The sequence below is a fragment of the Capricornis sumatraensis genome, chromosome 1 (assembly GCF_032405125.1).
Source record: "Capricornis sumatraensis isolate serow.1 chromosome 1, serow.2, whole genome shotgun sequence".
Lineage (NCBI taxonomy): Eukaryota > Metazoa > Chordata > Mammalia > Artiodactyla > Bovidae > Capricornis > Capricornis sumatraensis.
Window position 1 is genome coordinate 232580266 of NC_091069.1, and position 23086 is coordinate 232603351.

Consider the following 23086-nt stretch of genomic DNA (forward strand, 5'->3'; position numbering starts at 1 on the left):
AACTTGATAATACACAATCTGTTCAGTATTATTTTACCTCCCTACTCTTTGGCAAAGAATTTGGTTTGATGTAAGGATCTTGGATTTTCTCCATCTTGAGAAATTTTCTTGCTGAACAAAAATAATAGCTCTCAGGCAATTTTATGATATGAATCACTAATAATAGGTTTAAAACTTTGTTTATCAAAGTGATGTCTTTCAAAAAGCAATCCCAGCTACTCTCTCAGGCAGTACTTAAAAGATGGTAGTGCAAAGTAAGTCACAGTAGTTCAAAAGCTAGTCCTTGGGGGAAGGGATTGGATGGAGGAGTGGGTTCTAGTAAAATGTTGGTAGTAATGACAGGGCATAGTTTTTGGTTTCTCTGAAAACTTATTTAAAAACAGATACTTATTTAGAAACAGATACTAGGTTGCAAAATTTAAGTAGATAAAACAATTGCAAGAAAACCGTGGGACACAAGAATTCCAAGATAAAATAGGTGGGGACAGACTACCAATAACCTCTAGACCCTGTTGATATTGGCATCTCCGCAAGAGGAAAAAGAAAAAAATGGGGCAACATCTGATGAACCTGAGAATAGAACTTCAGGATATTTACTAACACTCCAAGCCTATTAGTAGCAGTAGCTGTAACTGAAGGGTTTTAAAGGGCAAGAGCAGACTAACTCCTGTGAACCTTCAAAACTGACTTGCCAAGGCATCATTCTAAGGCACAGCCTACCCTAAAGAAAAACTGCCAGGAGTAAAATAAAATTTTATCAGGAAAGGAACAAGAGAGAGAAGAGAAGAAAGTGAAGATAAAAGTCGGGAAGAATTACACAGTCAAGAAATCTTAGAAAACAAACCAAGCAAACCACCGTATTTGTAATACTATCCCAAAGTAGCAGAAGAGGAAGCTTTAAAGTTTTCCTAAATGCATCGTTCTTCCAAAAGTTCAGGAAAAATTAAATTTACATAAAAATGAACAATAGAAAAATGTCAAGGGTGTATAGTATGCAAAGTTATGGGGGAAAGGGGAACAAAATAACATTTGTACAGACAATAACCCTGGTGGCCCTAGTGATGAAGAACCTGTCTGCCAGTGGAGACATTAGAGACCAGGTTCGATCACTGGGTTGGGAAAATCCCATGGAGGTGGACATGACAACCCACTCCAGTATTCTTACCTGGAGAATCCCATGGACAGAGGAGTCCGGAGGGCTACAGTCCTTAGGGTCGCTAAGAGTCAGAGACAACTGAAGCAACTTAGCGCGCGCGCACACACACACAGGCAATAAAAGCTTGTAATAAAGACATGCGCACAAAACAGATCAAAATTATAACCTATTTCAGAATGAGCTAAAAAGGCACTAAGAAAATGAGATAAGGCATGAAAAACAACATATAATCAATTACAAAAATCCAGGAATAAGGTGACAGAACCTTATTAGAGAAAATTAGATGTAAATGAAAAAATCATGTCAGAAATGAAGCCTAGTAGCAAGGCAAAAGCAAATTAACCATAAGAAAAAAGATAGAAGGTAGAAATAAAAGAAAAATTTTAAAGATAAAAAAGATTCGAGTGAAAGTAGTGATAAATATAGTCAAAGAACACAATAGGCATTCTTGAAAAAGGAAATCAAAGCAAAATAATAGAAAAATATGAAAACTATAATTAAAACTTACCTGAAGTTAGAAAACAAATTGACACCATGTTGAAAGAATATACCATGTACCCAAGAATATTGACATCAAGACATGCTCTAGTATGTTCTAGTATAATTCATGGACTTTAAAAAGAAAAAGAGAAGAAAGCTTTGTCACCTAGAAAAAAGAAACATATGACTTTTAAAGGAAAGGAAATTAGGTTCCCATCACAATTTTTCACAGTAGTGCTTTATGGATTAACATAAGGATACTATACTCACTTTTAAGTATAAGCTGATCAAGTATAGTTCATCAGGCACTCTATCAGATATAGTCCCTTATATCTAGTTCCCATTTACACTGTATTATCGTAAGGGATTTGATTTAGGTCATACCTGAATGGTCTAGTGGTTTTCCCTACTTTCTTCAATTTAAGTCTGAATTTGGCAATAAGGATCTGAGCCACAGTCAGCTCCCAGTCTTGTTTTTGCTGACTGTATAGAGCTTCTCATCTTTGGCTGCAAAGAATATAATCAATCTGATTTTGGTGTTGACCATCTGGTGATGTCCATGTGCAGAGTCATCTCTTATGTTGTTGGAAGAGGATGTTTGCTATAACCAGTGTGTTCTCTTGGCAGAACTCTATGAGTGTTTGCCCTGCTTCATTCTGTACTCCAAGGCCAAATATGCCTGTTACTCCAGGTGTTTCTTGACTTCCGACATCTTTCTTGGGTGTTAGTTCTAAAAGGTCTTGTAGGTCTTCATAGAACCGTTCCATTTCAGCTTCTTCAGCATTACTGGTCGGGGCATAGACTTGGATTACTGTGGTGGTCAATGGTTTGCCTTGGAAACGAACAGAGATCATTCTGTCGTTTTTGAGATCACATCCAAGTACTGCATTTTGGACTCTTGTTGACTATGAGGGCTACTCCATTTCTTCTAAGGGATTCTTGCCCACAGTAATAGATATGATGGTCATCTGAGTTAAATTCACCCATTCCATTCCATTTTAGTTCACTGATTCCTAAAATGTCAAAGTTCACTCTTGCCATCTCTTGTTTGACCACTTCCAATTTGCCTTGATTCGTGGACCTAACATTCCAGGTTCCCATGCAATATTGCTCTTTACAGCATTGGACCTTGCTTCCATCACCAGTCACATCCACAACTGGGTGTTGTTTTTGCTTTGGCTCCGTCTCTTCTTTCTTTCTGGAGTTATTCCTCCTATGATTTCCAGTAGCATGTTGGGCACCTACCGACCTGGAGAGTTCATCTTTCAGTGTCATATCTTTTTGCCTTTTCATGCTGTTCATGGGGTTCTCAAGGCAAGAATACTGAATTGGTTTGCCATTCCCTTCTCCGGGGACCACATTTTGTCAGAACTCTCCACCATGACCCATCTGTCTTGGGTGGCCCTATGCGGCATGGCTCATAGTTTCATTGAGTTAGACAAGGCTGTGGTTCATGTGATTGGATTGGTTAGTTTTCTGTGATTGTGGTTTCTGTCTGTCTGCTGTCTGATGTCTTCACTCAGCGCCTACCGTCTTATTGGGGTTTCTCTGACCCTGGACGTGGGGTATCTGCTCACAGCCCCCGCTCCTGACCTTGGACATGGCGTAACTCCTCTCGGCTGCTCACTGCTCCAGCATCATGTGGCTGCCACCCACCACTCCTTACTATCGAAGGAGGTTAGTGACATTGTATAGGAGAAGGAAAAAGAAATGCAAAAAGGCAAAATGGCTCTCTGAGGAGGCCTTACAAACACCTGTGTAAAGAAGCGAAGCAAAAAACAAAGGAGAAAAGGAAAGATATACCCATTTGAATGCAGAGTTCCAAAGAACAGCAAGGAGAGATATGAAAGCCTTCCTCAATGATCAGTGCAAAGAAATAGAGGAAAACAATAGAATGGAAAAGACTGGAGATCTCTTCAAGAAAATTAGAGACACCAAGGGAACATTTCATGCAAAGATGGGCTCGATAAAGGACAGAAATGGTATGGACCTAACAGAAGAAGAAGATATTAAGAAGAGGTGGCAAGAATACACAGAAGAATTATACAAAAAAGATCTTCATGACCCAGATGATCATGATGATCACTCGCCTCGAGCCAGACTTCCTGGAATATGAAGTCAAGTGGGCCTTAGGAAGCATCACTACGAACAAAGCAAGTGGAGGTGATGGAATTCCATTTGAGCTATTCCAAATCCTGGAACATGGTGCTGTGAAAGTGCTGCACTCAATATGCCAGCAAATTTGGAAAACTCAGCAGTGGCCACAGGACTGGAAAAGGTCAGTTTTCATTCCAATCCCGAAGAAAGGCAATGCCAAAGAATGCTCAAACTACCACACAGTTGCACTCATCTCACATGCTAGTAAAGTAATGCTCAAAATTCCCCAAGCCAGACTTCAAAAGCATGTGATCCAAGAACTTTCAGATGTTAATGCTGGATTTAGAAGAGGCAGAGGAACCAGAGATCCAATTGCCAACATCTGTTTGATCATGGAAAAAGCAAGACAGTTCCAGAAAAACATCTATTTCTGCTTCATTGACTATGCCAAAGCCTTTTACTGTGTGGATCACAACAAACCGTGGGAAATTCTGAAAGAGATGGGAATACCAGACCACCTGACCTGCCTCCTGAGAAATCTGTATGCAAGTCAAGAAGCAACAGTTAGAAATGGACATGGACCAACAGACTGGTTCCAAACTGAAAAAGGAATCCTTCAAGGCTGTATATTGTCACCCTGCTTATTTAACTTATATACAGATTACATCATGAGAAATGCTGGACTGGATGAAGCACAAGTTGGAATCAAGATTGCCCAGAGAAATATCAATAACCTGAGAAACACATGACACCACCCTATGGCAGAGAGAGAAGAGGTACTAAAGAGCGTCTTGATGAAAGTGGAAGAGGAGCGTGAAAAAGCTGGCTTAAAACTCAACATTCAGAAAACTAAGATCGCGGCATCTGGTCCCATCACGTCATTGCAAATAGATGGGGAAACAATGGAAACATTGAGAGCCTACTTTTTTGGACTCCAAAATCACTGCAGATGATGACTGCATCCATGAAATTAAAAGACACTTCCTCTTCAGAAGAAAAGCTATAACCAACCTAGATGGCATATTAAATAGCAAAGCCATTACTTCGCCAACAAATGTCCGTCTAGTCAAAGCTAGATGTACTAGCTAGACATTTCATTAGTCATGTATGGATGTGAGAGTTGGACCTTAAAGCTGAGCACTGAAGAATTGATGCTTTTGAACTGTGTTGTTGGAGAAGACTCTTGAGAGTCCCTTGCACTGCAAGGAGATCAAACCAATCAATCCTAAAGGAAATGAGTCCTGAATATTCATTGGAAGACTGATGCTGAAGCTGAAACTCCAATACTTTGGCCACCTCATGCAAAGAACTGACTCCTTGGAAAAGACCGTGATGCTGGGAAAGATTGAAGGCGGGAGGAGAAGGGGACGATAGAGGATGAGATGGTTGAATGGCATCACTGACTTGATGGACATAAGTTCGAGCAAGCTCCGAGATTTGATGATGGACAGGGAAGACAGGAGTGCTGCAGTCCATGGGGTCGCAAAGAGTGGGACACGACTGAGCGACTGAGCTGAACCGAGTAATTTACTTCCTTTAGTTTGTAGGATATATATGTAAACAGGAAGGAATATGGCAACTGATGGTAAAGGTAACAGCCAAATCATATAGGACATTTTATGGCATTAAGAATTTGTAGTATAAGTTTGAAAAGGCAGCCACATGATCAGATTATGCTTTAGAAAAGTGGCTGAACTGTAGTGTGAAAACTAGAAACAAGTACTACAGATGGAAAACTGAAGGTTTGAGGTAAGATGGGAAATCTGGGGATGGAGAAAAAGATGGGGTTGCCTAAGACAGTGAGCATGGGTAGGAAGGTGATATTCTGGGAACATTTAAGATGTTAAAAACAAAAAGAAATCTTTATGGCTAATTAGATATAGAGTAGAAGGAGAGGGGAAAGTATAAGATACTTTCTAACTTGCAGATGTAAGAACTCAGTATTGTGTCTTAGTAAAAGAGCAGGATTCTTCTGTGTGTGATCATTTTCTTCATCACATTGGCCTATGATTATCATTCTGTATCTTTCTTAATAATCTGAAACCTAAGGGAATTAAAAGAAATTTTTTTAAAGGAAAATTACGTTTTTTTCAGTTTATAAAGGTGCTCATTATATAAAAGTTCATATAATGCAGAAAAATGTGAAAGGTATCATATAGTCTCAGTCAGTGAAAGTTGCTCAGTTGTGTTGTACGTTTTGCGACCCATGGACTGTGGCCTGCTAGGCTTCTCTGTCCATGGAATTCTCCAGGCCAGAATACTGGAGTGGGTAGCCGTTGCCTTCTCCAGGGGATCTTCCCAACCCAGGGATCAAACACAGGTCTCCCAAATTGCAGGCTAATTATTTACAGTCTGGGCCCCCAGGGAAGACCAGTATATAGTCTAGAGGGAAGAAAAGAGCAAATGAGATTCATCATCCAGGATTAACCACTAGTAGCATCTTGTTTCGGAGAAGGCAATGGCACCCCACTCCAGTACACTTGCGTGGAAAATCCCATGGGTGGAGGAGCCTGGTGGGATGCAGTCCATGGGGTCGCTAAGAGTCGAACACGGCTGAGCGACTTCACTTTCACTTTTCACTTTCATGCATTGGAGAAGGAAATGGCAACCCACTCCAGTGTTCTTGCCTGGAGAATCCCAGGGATGGGGGAGCCTGGTGGGCTGCCATCTATGGGGTCGCACAGAGTCGGACACAACTGAAGCAACTTAGCAGCAGCAGCATCTTTTTTCTATATCTTTCTAACTTTTCTATGCAGATACACATGTAGATAAGTATTTTCAAAACATGGAGAATAATTCACCTGTTTTGTAACCTGCTTTTGTCGTTTGACCATTTATATCGTGTTCATTGTGTGTGCATGCTCAGTTTGTCTGACTCTTTGAAACCCCATGGACTGTAACCCAGCAGGTTCCTCTGTCCATGGGATTCTCCAGGGAAGAATACTGGAGTTGGCTGCCATACCTTCCTCCATGGGGTGTTCCCAACCCAGGGATCAAACCCACATCTCTTAGATCCCCTCATTGGCAGGGGGATTCTTTACTACTGCGCCACCTGGGAATCATTTTGTACATTATCCCATGCCAAATATGAATAATAATATAATAATTTGTAATTGCTTTGTAATACTTGGTTGTGTTAATGTACCATTATCAGTTTTCTTTATTATTAGGCTTTTTTTTCATTTTCTATCTTTTCTGGACATACTGCCATGAATACTTTTGTAGTTACGTCTTTGTGCACATTTCACATTCCTGATTATTTCTCAGAATAAATTTCTAATAGTAGAAATCCTGGGTCAAAGATTGCACACCTCAGATTTTGATATACGTTTTCATATTCATTATACCAGTTTATATTACCATCCCAGACTGTTGCATGTAAATGCTACCTCTCTTTTCTGGCTCTGTGATTTTCCTCTAATGTAAACTGGGAAATCTATCTTTTCTTTTAAGATTTTTAACCATAATTGAGAGAATGAATATGTGTTTAACCCAATGTTTGACACCTAATAAGTACTTAATAAATGCCAGCTCTTGCTTTTATTGACATGAAATACGGATTTCTCCAAACCCTTACCTATACTGGGTAACATTAGTCTTTTGCTAACCTGATGGGAAAAATAATGTATCATATTAATTAGAACTTGGGTATGTTGAACATTTTTTCATATGGTTTAGACTTTATGTTTCTTCCATTTTGAATTGCTTTGCATTTTCCATGCTTTTAACATATAATGTTTTTCTTAATATTTTAGGGTTGTTTTTTTTATATTAGAAGTATTGACTTTTTCCTAATTTGCAAGGATCTTCCTGCATTTTGTCATTTTTCAGCTGAGTTTGTTTATGACACTTTCTTGTTAACCCTACAAGATTTTTAAAATACATTTTCAGGTAGCCAACTTCATCATTTGTTTGATTTATGATTTCTGACTTTCCCCACCTGAAAACTACCAATATATTTGTATATCATTTTCTGATTTACATTTCTCACATTAAAATGTCTAATCCTTCTGACATTATTCTGTTATAAGTTGAATTACAGTTTTGTTTCCAAGTAGTTAGCTAGGTGCCCCATCCCTTTTTTTCACTGATTTGGAATGTCTCTTACATACTACATTTCTGTGTCCCCTTGGACTACAGCTAAGTTATTTGGTTCAATTAAACTATTTTTTAATTTAAAATATCATTTACAGGACACATACAGCATGCTTGGGGCTGGTGCACGGTGATGACCCAGAGAGACGTTATGGGGAGGGAGGTGGGTGGGGGGTTCATGTTTGGGAACACATGTACACCCATGGCTGATTCATGTCAATGTATGGCAAAACCAATACAGTATTGTAAATTAAAATAAAGGAAAAAGATTATTACAAAAAAAAAATAATAAAGAATACATGCCTGAAATAGTAAAAAAAGAAAAAAGAAAAATGTTCTGTTAAATAAATGTCCTGATAAAAAGAGAGCCTTTTATCTTGGAAAAAAATAAATAAATAAAATATCATTTAGGGCAGGTTTTCTGTCATTCAGTTCAGTTCAGTTCAGTCACTCAGTCGTGTCCAACTCTTTGTGACCCCATGAATCGCAGCATGTCAGGCCTCCCTATCCATCACCAACTCCCGGAGTTCACCCAAACTCAAGTCCATCAAGTCGGTGATGCCATCCAGCCATCTCATCCTCTGTTGTCCCCTTTTCCTCCTGCCCCAATCCCTCCCAGCATCAGAGTCTTTTCCAATGAGTCAGCTCTTCACATGAGATGGCCAAAGTATTGGAGTTTCAGCTTTAGCATCAGTCCTTCCAAAGAACAACCAGGACGGATCTCCTTCAGGATGGACTGGTTGGATCTCCTTGCAGTCCAAGGGACTCTCACGAGTCTTCTCTAACACCACAGTTCAAAAGCATCAATTCTTCGGCGCTCAGCTTTCTTCACAGTCCAACTCTCACATCCATACATGACCACTGGAAAAACCATAGCCTTGACGAGACGGACCTTTGTTAACAAAGTCTCTGCTTTTGAATATGCTGTCTAGGTTGGGCATAACTTTCCTTCCAAGGAGTAAGCGTCTTTTAATTTCATGGCTGCAGTCACCATCTGCAGTGATTTTGGAGCCCAGAAAAATAAAGTCTGACACTGTTTCCACTGTTTCCCCATCTATTTCCCATAAAGTGATGGGACCAGATGACATGATTTTAGTTTTCCCAGTGTTGAGCTTTAAGTCAGCTTTTTCACTCTCCTCTTTCACCTTCATCATGAGGCTCTTTAGTTCTTCTTCACTTTCTGCCATGAGGGTGGTGGTATGTGCATGCTGCTGCTAAGTCGCTTCAGTCGTGTCCGACTCCGTGCGACCCCCATAGACGGCAGCCCACCAGGCTCCCCCATCCCTGGGATTCTCCAGGCAAGAACACTGGAGTGGGTTGCCATTTCCTTCTCCAATGCATGAAAGTGAAAAGTGAAAGTGAAGTCTCTCAGTCGTGTCCAACTCTTAGCGACCCCATGGACTGCAGCCCACGAGGCTCCTCCGTCCATGGGATTTTCCAGGCAAGAGTACTGGAGTCGGATGCCATTGCCTGCATATCTGAGGTTACTGATATTTCTCCCAGCAATCTTGATTGCAGCCTGTGCTTCCTCCAGCCCAGCGTTTCTCATGATGTACTCTGCATATCAGTTAAACAAGCAGGGGGACAATATACAGCCTGACGTATTCCTTTTCCTATTTGGAACCAGTCTGTTGTTCCATGTCCGGTTCCAGCAGTTGCTTCCTGACCTGCATACAGGTTTCTCAAGAGGCAGGTCAGATGGTCTGGTATTCCCATCTCTCTCAGAATTTTCCACAGTTTATTGTGATCCACACAGTCAAAAGCTTTGGCATAGTCAATAAAGCAGAAATAGATGTTTTTCTGGAACTCTCTTGCTTTTTCCATGATCCAGCAGACGTTGACAATTTGATCTCTGGTTCCTCTGCCTTTTCTAAAACCCCAGAAGGCTGTGGGTAGGCCTTCTCCAGTTGTAGGGAGTGGGGACTACTCTCTAGTGGAAGTGCTTGGGCTTCTCACCGCAGTGGTTTTTCTCGTTGCGGAGCGTGAGATCTAGGCACACGGGCTTCAGTAGTTGCATCATGTGGACTCAATAACTGTGGAGCACAGGCTTAGTCGTCCTGAGGCATGTGGGATCTTCCCAGACCAGGGATCGAATGAACCTGTGTCCCCTGCACTGTTAAGGGGATTCTTTACCACTGAGCCACCAGGGAAGCCCCAAACAGTAAATCTTGAATGTACGTTTAAAACCTCATGATCACAATTGTCATTTCATTTGCGCCTGTTACTCAGCAAGAGCATTTAAATTATTTTGTGTAATACTTAGTACAATCTTATATAAATGAGTATTTTATAAATATGTTTTTTGGTGTTCATTGATTCAAAGACCAAAACTTTACCCCTAAAATTCAAAGACATGCCGTTTTCTCAATATTAATAAAGTATATTGTTACCTAAGTGCAGTGAACGTGAAAGTCACTCAGTAGTGTCTAACTCTTTGCCATCCCATGGACTATACAGTCCATGGAATTCTCCAGGCCAGAATACTGGAGTGGGTAGCCTTTCCCTTCTCCAGAAGATCTTCCCAACCCAGAGATTGAACCCAGGTCTCTCTCATTGCCAGGTGGATTCTTTACCAGCTGAGCTACCAGGGAAGCCCCTTTGTTTACCTATGCCTGTGGTAAAATTTGAATAATTATTTCAAAATAGTTTTAAGTTTAAGAAAGCCCATAATGTTTTTATATTTGAAAATTCAAAATGCCTTTCTTTTGTTAGCATATAAGGCAGACTCCTCTCACATTCCTTTATTTTTCTAGATATTAAGTTGTGCCTGTTTCAGTTTTTTGTGTTGTATATTTGTTTCAGAGCGTTCGCCTTGAAGTGAAGTGTTAGTTGCTCAGTCGCGTCCAACTTTTTGTGACCCCATAGATTAGCCCGCAGGCTCCTCTGTCCGTGGAATTCTCCAGGCAAGAATACTGGAGTGGTTGCCGTTCCCTTCTTCTGGGGATCTTCCCAACCCAGGGAAGGAAGCTGGGTCTCCTGCATCATAGGCATATTATTTACCTGAGTCTGAGCCATGAGGGAAGCCTTGCTCATAAATATTTAAATGGAGGAAAAGTAGATCAGAATCAGAACCATGAAGCCCTTTCTGTAAAAGCAGATGCCTCTTAGCCAAAATTTAGAAATTATTTAATCCATGTATGAAAAATCAGTTTTCAAAATTTCCTAAATTTCTTGGCATAATCTAAGCTTTTTAAATTAATATAAATAAATTCATGATTCTATTTTCAGTGAAAGCTTTCCAGGTGGTGCTAGTGGTAAAGAACCTGCCTGCCAGTGCAGGAGACATAAGAGATGCAGGTTCAGTCCCTGGGTTGGGAAGATCCCCTGGAGGAAGGCATAGCAACCCACTCCAGTATTCTTCCCTGGAAAATTCTATGAACAGAGAATCCTGGTGGGCTACAGTCCATGGGGTTGCAAAGAGTTGGACACAACTGAAGCAACTGAGCGTGCACACACACACACTTCAGTGAAACCAAATATTCAATAAGGCTTTAAATCACTTGTAAAACCTTTTAATGACCATGTGCATAGAGCCATTTGCTATAAATGTATATCATGTTACCCATTTATAGAGAAAATTGAGGCTTTTAGAAATTAATCTCAAATGGAAGAAAGGAGACTAATATTTTGAGTACCAGATCAATCAAGTACTGTATTTGATGTATTCTCAGGTTATCATATTTTAAATAAGTAAATAATTTCCTGGCAGTAAATGTGATTAAGCTTTTGGTGCATAGTGTAACCACATAATATGTCTCTGTCTTCCTTATTCCTCCTGTTTGTTTACTTTATTTATTCAACTGTGTTTACTGAGTTTTTATATAATCAGAATAAGCCCCTATATCCTGCTTTTTATCAGATGCTTATGTATATGTGATTGATTATAATAATTGTCTTGGTCATTTTTTTGTTTTTTAGATTCCTGAATTTGATAACTTATACCTGGATATGAATGGAATTATACATCAGTGTTCCCATCCTAATGATGATGATGTTCACTTCAGAATTTCAGATGATAAAATCTTCACTGATATTTTTCATTACTTGGAGGTGTTGTTCCGCATTATTAAGCCCAGGAAAGTATTCTTCATGGCTGTTGATGGTGTGGCTCCCCGAGCAAAGATGAACCAACAGCGTGGGAGGCGTTTTAGGTAAAACATTTATGATTTGTTTTAGAATGCCATTTAGATTAATAAAATGTAATATTTTTTAAAAAACTGACTTGGCTTAACACAGTGAATCTCCTTTTCATGTTTCTTCTCTGCTTAAATCCCCTGCAGAAATGGAATATCTCACACTTACAATGTCACATTTTACCAAGTAAATTAATTATTCAAATGACATGTTATTTCTCAGGGTATATGTTGGGTTAGATAAAGTTGCTCTGTTCTCTGTCACAAATATCTCAGACTTCTCAAAACTTCGTAGTTTGGAAATGGTCATAGTAAAGTTCCTATAGTATTTCATCCTGAGCTATGGAATTGCATAGTGAATGAGAGATTGTGCTAATGACAATGTTGCTGACATTTAATTTGACCCTGGGCTTGATTCTGACTTTGCTTAAATATGGGTCCTCCCTGGATAGAAAGGCAAATGAAATTGGAAGGTGATTGTGGAGTAGAAGAGAGCTGAGTTAGGACACTTGAGATATTATTAGCTCTTTGGATAACTTGGGGAGTAAGAGAAGTAAAAGGTTGGGAAAGGGTTGTATACAGAAAGACAATGCTAAAGTAAAAATCCTGTAACTGTGGGATATTTCTAAATGACAATGAAAGCATGCTGTGTCCTTGTTTTGGGTAGGAGAAGTAAAGTTTAGAGGGTTATTGGAAGTGCAGGAAAGAAGCCCTGAGTCTAGTGAGTTTGATAGGTTATTACCATAATAGATTCTTTCCTTTTATCACAATCGTAGGTAGAGGAGTAGAAAGGGCACTCTTGAGTCAAATGTGGAAAAGATCAAAGAAGGTTGGGAGACTACGTTGGAGGAGTTTAGCCCTGAGAATGGGAGTTCAGTTCAGTTCAGTCGCTCAGTCGTGTCCGACTCTTTGCAACCCCATGAATCGCAGCACGCCAGGCCTCCCTGTCGTCACCAACTCCCGGGGTTAACTCAGACTCGCGTCCATCGAGTCAGTGATGCCATCCAGCCATCTCATCCTCTGTCGTCCCCTTCTCCTCTTGCCCCCAATCCCTCCCAGCATCAGAGTCTTTTCCAATGAGTCAGTTCTTTGCATGAGGTTGCCAAAGTACTGGAGTTTCAGCTTTAGCATCATTCTTTCCAAAGAAATCCCAGGGCTGATCTCCTTCAGTCCCTGGTTGGATCTCCTTGCAGTCCAAGGGACTCTCAAGAGTCTTCTCCAACACCACAGTTCAAAAGCATCAATTCTTTGGCGCTCAGCCTTCTTCACAGTCCAACTCTCACATCCATACATGACCACTGGAAAAACCATAGTCTTGACTAGATGGACCTTTGTTGGCAAAGTAACATCTCTGCTTTTGAATATGCTATCTAGGTTGGTCATAACTTTCCTTCCAAGGAGTAAGTGTCTTTTAATTTCATGGCTGCAGTCACCATCTGCAGTGATTTGGGAGCCCCAAAAAATAAAGTCTGACACTGTTTCTACTGTTTCCCATCTGTTTGCCATGAAGTGATGGGACGAGATGCCATGATCTTCATTTTCTGAATGTTGAGCTTTAAGCCAACATTTCCACTCTCCTCTTTCACTTTCATCAAGAGGCTTTTTAGTTCCTCTTCACTTTCTGCCATAAGGGTAGTGTCATCTGCATATCTGAGGTTATTGATATTTCTCCTGGCAATCTTGTTTCCAGCTTGTCTTCCAGCCCAGCGTTTCTCATGATGTACTCTGTATATAAGTTAAATAAGCAAGGTGACAACATACAGCCTTGACGTACTCCTTTTCCTATTTGGAACCAGTCTGTTGTTCCGTGTCCAGTTCTAACTGTTGCTTCCTGACCTACATACACATTTCTCAAGAGGCAGGTCAGGTGGTCTGGTATTCCCATCTCTTTCAGAATTTTCTACAGTTGATTGTGATCCACACAGTCAAAGACTTTGGCATAGTCAATAAAGCAGAAATAGATGTTTTTCTGGAATTCTCTTGCTTTTTCCATGATCCAGTGGATGTTGGCAATTTGATCTGTGGTTCCTCTGCCTTTTCTAAATCCAGGTTGAACATCTGGAAGTTCACCATTCACATATTGCTGAAGCCTGGCTTGGAGAATTTTGAGCATTACTTTACTAGCATGTGAGATGAGTGCAATTGTGCGGTAGTTTGAGCATTCTTTGGCATTGCCTTTCTTCAGGATTGGAATGAAAACTGACCTTTTCCAGTCCTGTGGCCACTGCTGAGTTTTCCAAATTTGCTGGCATATTGCGTGCAGCACTTTCACAGCATCATCTTTCAGGATTTGAAACAGCTCAACTCGAATTCCATCACCTCCACTAGCTTTGTTCATAGTAATGTTTTCTAAGGCCCACTTGACTTCACATTCCAAGATGTCTGGCTCTAGGTGAGTGATCACGCCATCGTGATCATCTGGGTCGTGAAGATCTTTTTTGTACAGTTCTTCTGTGTATTCTTGCCACCTCTTCTTAATATCTTCTTCTTCTGTTAGGTCCATACCATTTGTGTCCTTTATCGAGCCCATCTTTGCATGAAATGTTCCCTTGGTGTCTCTAAATTTCTTGAAGAGATCTCTAGTCTTTCCCATTCTATTGTTTTCCTCTATTTCTTTGCATTGATTGCTGAGGAAGGCTTTCTTATCTCTGCTTGCTATTCTTTGGAACTCTGCATTCAGATGCTTATATCTTTCCTTTTCTCCTTTGCTTTTTGCTTCTCTTTTTTTCACAGCTATTTGTAAGGCCTCCTCAGACAGCCATTTTGCTTTTTTGCATTTCTTTTCCATGGGGATGGTCTTGATCCCTGTCTCCTGTAGAATGTCACGAACCTCCGTCCATAGTTCATCAGGCGCTCTATCTATCAGATCTAGTCCCTTAAATCTATTTCTCACTTCCACTGTATAATCATAAGGGATTTGATTTAGGTCATACCTGAATGGAATGGGAAGAGAATGGTAAACTATACAGATTTAAATATCAAAAGAGAAAAGATGCTGAAGATATTGGAACAATGAAATCCTTGAAGACAGGAGCTGTCTCTTACTCAAATTTAGATTCTCAAGTACCACCCAAGACTTACTTTAATCTGAATCTCCAAAAACTGTGCCCTAGAAACTGTTTTTTTAACCAGATTCTCCTGATAATTGTTAAACTAATTTTGGGGAGCTGCTGGGCTAAAAAATCTAGTGTTGAAAAAGGATTATATAAGCCCACTATGTCAGTCAGTGTTCAGTTGCAGGTAATAGAAGTTTATTCTAAGCAGAAAGGGATATAATAAGAGAATTGGGTACTTATAAAATCTTTGTGAAAGTCAAAAGATTTCTTGCCCACAATAGTAGATATAATGATCATCTAAATTAAATTTGCCCATTCCTGTCCATTTTGGTTCACTGATTCCTAAGATGTTGATGTTCAGTCTTGCCATCTCCTTGCTCATATCCAATTTACCTTGATTCATGGACCTAACGTTCCGGGTTCCAACATTATATTGTTCTTTACAGCATTGGCTTTACTTTCACCACCAGACACACCCACAATTGAGTGTCATTTCCACTTTGGCCCAGCTGCTTCATTCTTTCTGGAGCTATTCTTTCTGTAGTTGCCTTCCACCCATCCCCAGTAGCATATTGAACACCCTCCAACCTGGGGAAATCCTGTTCAAGTGTCATATCTTTGCCTTTTCATGCTATTCATGAGGTTCTCTAGGCAAGAATACTGGCGTGGGTTGCTATTTCCTCCTCCAGTGTACCACATTTTGTCAGAACTCTTCACTATGACCCGTCCATCCTGTGTGGCCTGCATAGCATGGTTCATAGCTTCATCAAGGTATGTAACCCCCTTCACCATGACAAGGATGTGATCCATGAAGGGGTCAATTTAGTTATAATTCAACAATAAAGAAGCCATAAATTTATCTGTTAGCTCCAAGGCCCCAGTATACCTGCCATATCCATACTGAAAAAATAACAGATGCCCTGCACCTTGCTTCTCAGCACTTATAAAGCTACTAAATATTGAAATCTCTCTACTATTGGTAAAACACACCCCTGCCTATAACCCCAGTGCCACAACTGTCATGTACACGTCACCAGACTTCTCCCTTCCAAATGTTTCGTGGGAACATCTGACAAAATCTAAGTCACATCCAGAAGCCTAGCTGAAGGAAGCCTGAGAGTTTAATTTTTTATGGCTTTCCGACCTCAGAAGACAAACTAGAAGAAAGGAGTGGATGTTGAGGGCCACTTCTCCATAACCACCACAGGCATTTACTCAATACTGTGGTGGCATCCCGTGCTCCATGTTTCCCCAAAGTCCCCCAGGTAGCCCTTTCTCATTCTCCATAGTGCCTGTTTCCTTTGTTCGTACTCTCTGACCATAATCTCTACACATCTCTTACTCATTTTTAAATCTGCTCCTATCTTTGATCCCCCTCATGCCACTGAAACTTCCTTAAAAAATTACAAATAAATTTCTTAAAGAGACTAAATCTAAAGAATAATCCTGTCTTTATATTACTTCATTTATCTCTTGTATTTAGCAGTGTTGGCCATTATTTCTCTCTTGAACTTCCATCCCATAACCTTCAGGTAACTACTGTCTTTGACCAGGAGTCAAGCCCAGGCCCCAGGAATGGAAGCACCGAGTCCTAACCACTGGACCACCAAGGAATTCCCTTCAACACTATCTTTAAAAAAAAAAAGTGTATTTATTTGGCTGTGCTGGGCCTTAGTTGTGGCATGTGGAATTTAGTTCCCTGACCAGGAACTGAACCCTGGCCACCTCCATTGAGGGTGCAGAGTCTTAGCCCCTGGACCCAGGGAAGTCCCTGAGTTGACCTTCTTAATCTCCTTATCTTCTCTTCCCCTCCTTTTTTTTCTTGAAAACTGATGTTTCTTAAGGTTCTATCCTAGGTCTTGAGAGATTTTATCCAATGGCTTTAATTACTGAAACTGTACTGACTCCCAAATTATCTTTCTGGTGGATATCTCTTCCCAGAACTTCTATATATCTAAATGCCTGCTAAATGACTCCTTCTGGATACCACAGATACATTTCAGGCTTAACATATTCAGAATTGAACTGATCTTTGCCTCAAACTTTGCCATCCTTCTACGTTCCTGTTTCTGTGAACTGCGAACTGCGAAGTCACTTCAGTCGTGTCCGACTCTGTGCGACCCCATAGATGGCAGCCCACCAGGCTCCATCATCCCTGGGATTCTCCAGGCAAGAATACTGGAGTGGGTTGCCATTTCCTTCTCCAATGCATGAAACTGAAAAGTGAAAGTGAAGTCGCTCAGTCATGTCCAACTCTTAGCGACCTCATGGACTGCAGCCTACCAGGCTCCTCCATCCATGGGATTTTCCAGGCAAGAGTTTCTGTGAAAGCACCATGTAAATAGCTGCTCAACTCCAAGAGAAATTGGGCCTCTCCTTCTTCCTCATTCCTCACATCTTAGTCATATCTGTATACTTCTTTTCATCTTTACTGCTACTATGTCAGTCTGGCCTTCATAATCTTCTACCTAGACTAGTAATTTTACCTTGTTCCTGTCCGAGACATTCTCTGTATTGCAGCTACATTAAACAGTCTGTTTTATATCTATCTATTTCTTATACTCTAGGGCTTCCCTGGTAGCTCAGATAGTAAAGAATCTGCCTACAATGCAGGAGACCTGGGTTTGATCCCTGGGTCCAGAAGATCCCCTGGAGAAGGGAATGGGTAATCGAGTATTCTTGCCTGGAGAATCCCATGGACAGAGGAGCCTGGCAGGCTACAGTCCACGGGGTTGCGAAGAGTCGGACATGACTGCGCGACTAACTCTTCACTGTTTTCTTACACTGTGTCTAGCGTGTAACTCTAAGAAGAGGAATCATTTCTTTTTTGTTGTAGCCCAAGAACTTATCACATAGTAACACTGAATAATCATTTCTTCAAAGAAGAAAGAGGAGAAATGAGGAAAGAATGGATTCTATTGGAGAGATTACAAATGAGTTGTTATCTTCAAAGTTTTTGTTATATTAAAGAGGTTGGTGAGAGAGAGGTTAAATACAAAGAAGAGTTTGTTTATCACAGAAATGGAATTCAACAGAGCACAGTAGTTAGAACTAGTAACAGGGCTGTAGAAAATGTACATAAAGCAGGACTTACTAAATTATGTGCCATGTGGCAAATTTGTGTGCCACACACACATTACCAGAAAAACCATACTGGAATTGGAATGCTAATATTCAAACCTATTTCTATCAGACTCTGAAATAATCATGTTCTTCCTAGTAAATTCTGTTGCCTCAAAAATGAAATCATTTTGGCTACTGATGTCATTAATGTTATTAGGCTTTCATTTTAGATATTTTCATGAGGGACTCCAAAGGTGTACATTGTAATTTTATAATTATTTTTATGTAATGTTCTTAGAGATCCTTTTAGTAATGTACTTCTTGTTTGATGTTTTTAAATATAGTGCATATAATGAATGTTTACACTATACTTTTGAAATTATTTCTAGAACCAATATGTATATTTGTGATAAGAAAAGAATTATTTTATAATAAGTATTTATAACATTTTATGTCAGTTTTACACCATTATAATGTTCGGCTTCTATAGTCCATAGCTGAAAAACTTAATTCTTTAAATAAATAAAACAAACAATGCTAAGGCTCATCTTTATCGATTGTAGTCATTTCAAAACTTACATGTTTTGAACTTAAAATTGATGAATTAGAATTTTAGTTACGAAAGCTTCTAAATGACAGTTTACTGTATGTAGAGATCTCTTTTTTTCCTAGAAAGTTGAGGATTCTTTTTTCTCCCCCCTTAACATTTAAGGTCAGCAAAGGAGGCTGAAGACAAAATTAAAAAGGCAATAGAAAAAGGAGAAACTCTTCCTGCAGAGGCCAGATTTGATTCCAACTGCATTACACCAGGTAAATTCACTGAGAGAAAAATTCTAGGAAATTTAAAATGTAAATTTAGTTTTCTTTGTAACCTCTATTTTTTTTTTTTGTCCTTAGAATTCCATTGGTTATATTTTCCCAGTTATGTCGCTTCATAAGATAGTTTGATCACCTTGGTTATAAATGCCTCTGTGAAGACCCACTGTAGGAATTTACAGATGCTGATAAGAGCAACTACGGACAGGATTCTCCTGTCTGCACAGAATTCCTGACCTAGAACGAACTTACCAGATCAGTCCTACTACTCTTGACATTTATTTGTATGAAAACTGACTCAGTGAGGTTGTGGCTCACCCAAGTTCATATAGCCAGTTTGTTTTATTCAGGATAAGAAAGCCGTTTTCCTTATGTAGAATGCTTACTGCTCTGCTCCTCAGAGGTGGTGAAGACTTCTGTGACTTTAAGGATTAATTATTAGTATTACAAGTTTAATTTTCAATGCAACAGCATAGTCTGCAGTTCCAGGAGTCTTAACATCATTTTAACCCTTCACATTGAAGAAAAGTCTTAAAATTGTATCTTTTCATTAATTCTTTACTGTGGTAGTTTTCTCTTTCATTAAGTGCCCTAATGACAGTGCTCAATTTAACAAGCAGTTGTATCATTATACGGTTTAAGACAGTGTTGCCTTTGACTGTTTAAGACTGTGTTGCCTATTGATCATCTAGGCTTTTCCTAAAACATAATCACTGTATACTCTGTTTCCAGATTAATAGTAATTTTTTTGAGTTAAAAGTAGTAATAATAACAGTTGTTGTGGTTATTGGCAATCTTATTGAGGCTGCATGTCCTACAAAAAGAAAACAAAAACTTTTTAGAATCCAGCAGAAGAGATTGAAGATTGAAGTTTGTTAGAGAGTTGAAACTGCCCTTGAGTGAAAATATTTGAAGTATACTCCCAAGGAAGTAGTAAAATTCTTTGACTTTCTGTATCTGACATTAACTTCATTTAGGGCTGACTAGTGAAATTGGAAATAGCTGTGATCTTTGCTCGGGAAAGATGTAACATGATTTGCTTTTCAAGATAAGCCAGAGAGCTTTCAACCTCCAGACCCATAATCCAATTTCATGCTGTCACTGATAACTCTGTTTTTATTTCTCACTCAGATTAAATTTCTAAAATCTTTTTATATAAAGGGACTGAATTCATGGCCAGGTTACATGAACATCTGAAGTACTTTGTAAATATGAAAATTTCTACAGACAAATCGTGGCAAGGAGTTACCATCTACTTCTCAGGCCATGAGGTTATTATCTTTTCTTTCTTAAACAGTTTTTCAACTGAATCTTGAGAAATGTAGAATATTACTGTATTTTTTTTTTAACATTATATCTAGACTCCTGGAGAAGGAGAGCATAAAATCATGGAGTTTATCAGATCCGAGAAGGCAAAGCCAGATCATGATCCAAACACCAGGCACTGTCTTTATGGCTTAGATGCTGACTTGGTAGGTAAAATGCTTATTGTTATTGTAGTCTTATGCCTCATGCGAAGAGTTGACTCATTGGAAAAGACTCTGATGCTGGGAGGGATTAGAGGCAGAAGGAGAAGGGGACGACAGAGGATGAGATGGCTGGATGGCATCACCGACTCAATGGACGTGAGTTTGAGTGAACTCTGGGAGTTGGTGATGGACAGGGAGGCCTGCAATTCATGGGCTCGCAAAGAGTCGAACATGACTGAGCAACTGAACTGATGCCATTATGATAAATATCAGTTTAGGAAACTTAGTCTTAATATTAGCAGATTTCTGGTTGTGGAAAGAAATATTAGAGACATGATAATAATTGCTACTTCTGCTGTTACCAAAGTTCAAAACATTTGGAAAAGGTGTTCTTTTGCCATTGTTTATGATCAACGGGTACATATAGATAGTGTTCACACCTGACTGACCCTAGTGCTGTGAATTCTCTGCTGAGTTCTGGGTAGAGGACCCTTTTTATCTTCATGCTCACTACAGGATTTTTAATACCATCTGATCTGATAACTCTGTAACCCAAGTTTGCTAGACTTTGTTGTAATTGTTGTTGCTGCACAGAGGCTTCACTGCTGCACGCGGGCTTTCTCTAGTTGCAGTGAATGGGGGCTGCTTTTCATTGCATTGTGCAGGGTTTTCATTGCAGTGGCTTCTCATTTTAGAGCATGAGCTTAGTAGTTATGGCTCAAGGGCTCAGTTGCTCCACAGCAGTATGAGAACTTCCTGGACTAGGGATTGAGCTCGTGTCTCCTGCATTGGCAGGTGGATTCTTAACCATTGGACCACCAAGGGAAGTCCCTGCTAGATGTTTTTAAACTTTTTATTACAGAAATTTGCAAGTATAAACAAATATAGAGTGAGCATAATGAACATCTTTGTGTCCTTCTTCCTCCTTTGATTATTTTCAGCTCCTTTTCCTAGCCATCTGTATCCTTCCTCCTCCTCCTCTGGATTCTTGAAGTATATGACATTATATTATTTAATCTATAAATATTTCATGATCGAGAATATTAAAAATAATAAAATAGCTCCAGTGTTATTATCCCATATAAAACAATATTAATAAATCACTCTTTAATATATATGAAAACCATCCAGGATTCTCATTTCCCTGATTGATTCATAAGTGTTTTATTTTGTGTAAATCAGGATTAAATTAAACTGCATTGCAGTTGGTTGATATGTCTCACTAAACTATTTGACTTGCTTTGGGGATTAGAATACTATGTGAGAATATTAACTGAAAAGATCCTTTCCCAATTTTTTCCCCAAGTTTTCACATACTAAATGTATCCTGACCTCCAGAAGAGTCCTGTATTCTTCTGATGTGGAAATGCTATTGACTCTAATTCCTTCCCATTCCCCCATGGCAAGTAGAAAGAAATAAAAACTAAGAGAGATTATTATTATAGGCATGCAGTGGTGTGGTTGTAAAGGTTATGTGAGTCTAAGGTGTACATTGTTTTCTTAGGAAAGTACACACAATTTACCCCATTCATCACCTATAAGTGGATCATATTTTGAAGTTTATATATTTAATTTGCTAATTATTTTCCTTAAATAAGCATATTCTTCTTTATATAGAACTGTTGTTGATTGCTTTTGTGAACCTGATGCTATAAAAAATGAGAAAATAAAAACACTTCTTAATCATTTTTCAACAGATTATGCTTGGATTAACAAGTCATGAGGCACATTTCTCTCTTTTAAGAGAAGAAGTTCGATTTGGTGGCAAAAAGACTCAAAGGTAAATCATACTGCCTGTATATTGGAAGGAAGACCAGAAATTAAATTAGAAATAGTAATCCCTTAACAGGCATATGATCTGTAAATATTTTCTCCCATTCTGTGGGCTCCCTTTTCGCTCTGTTGATAGTGTCATTTGATGTACCAAGTTTTTAAATTTGATGAGTTCTGGTCTGTATTCTTCTTTTGTTGCCTATACATTTTAGCGTTGTTCAGTCATTCAGTCATGTTCAACTCTGCGACTCCATGGACTGCAGCACGCCAGCCTTCCCTGTCCTTCACTGTCTCCCAGAGTTGGCTCAAATTCATGGCCATTGAGTCATGTACACTTTTTAGTGTAGTATCCAGGAAATCATTGCCAAATCCAATGTCATAAAGCTTTTTCCCATTTTAGTCTAAGGGTTTTATAAGTTTTAACGCTTACATTTAAGTCTTTGATCCATGTCAATTTCAGTCTTTCAGCATTGATTATGCTATTAGCTGTGGATTTTTCATAAATTCCCATAATCATTCTAAGGAAATTCCTTTCTGTTTCTACTTTGCTGAGTATTTTTATCATGAAAGGGTGTTGAATTTTGACATAGGCTTTTTCTGTTGAATGAGTATGTGGGGTTTTTTTCCTTTGTTTATTAATATGGTGTATTACATTGATTTATCTTGAACCATTGGGCTTCCCTGGTGGCTCAGTGGGTAAAGCGTCTGCCTACAATGCGGGAGACCCGAGTTCGATCCCTGGGTTGGGAAGATTCCCTGGAGAAGGAAATGGCAACCCACTCCAGTATTCTTGCCTGGAAAATCCCATGGACTGAAAAGCTATGGTAGGCTACAGTCCATGGGGTCACAAAGAATCAGACATGACTGAGTGACTTTCCCCTATTACATTGATTTATCTTGAACCATTTTTGCATTCCTGTGGAAAATGCCACTTGTTCATGGTGGATA

General features: G+C 39.4%; 1 protein-coding gene across 1 annotated transcript in view; it reads left to right on the forward strand.

Moving 5' to 3' along the window:
* The window catches only part of LOC138069536 (5'-3' exoribonuclease 1-like), a 29078-nt gene that overhangs the window by 1547 nt on the left and 4445 nt on the right, over window positions 1–23086 (forward strand). The window contains exons 2-6 of the mRNA XM_068960896.1: window positions 11747–11979; window positions 18793–18890; window positions 20058–20167; window positions 20258–20368; window positions 22063–22145. Of these exons, the coding sequence (XP_068816997.1) occupies window positions 11747–11979; window positions 18793–18890; window positions 20058–20167; window positions 20258–20368; window positions 22063–22145 (635 nt within the window). The remainder of the gene's footprint in view (window positions 1–11746; window positions 11980–18792; window positions 18891–20057; window positions 20168–20257; window positions 20369–22062; window positions 22146–23086) is intronic.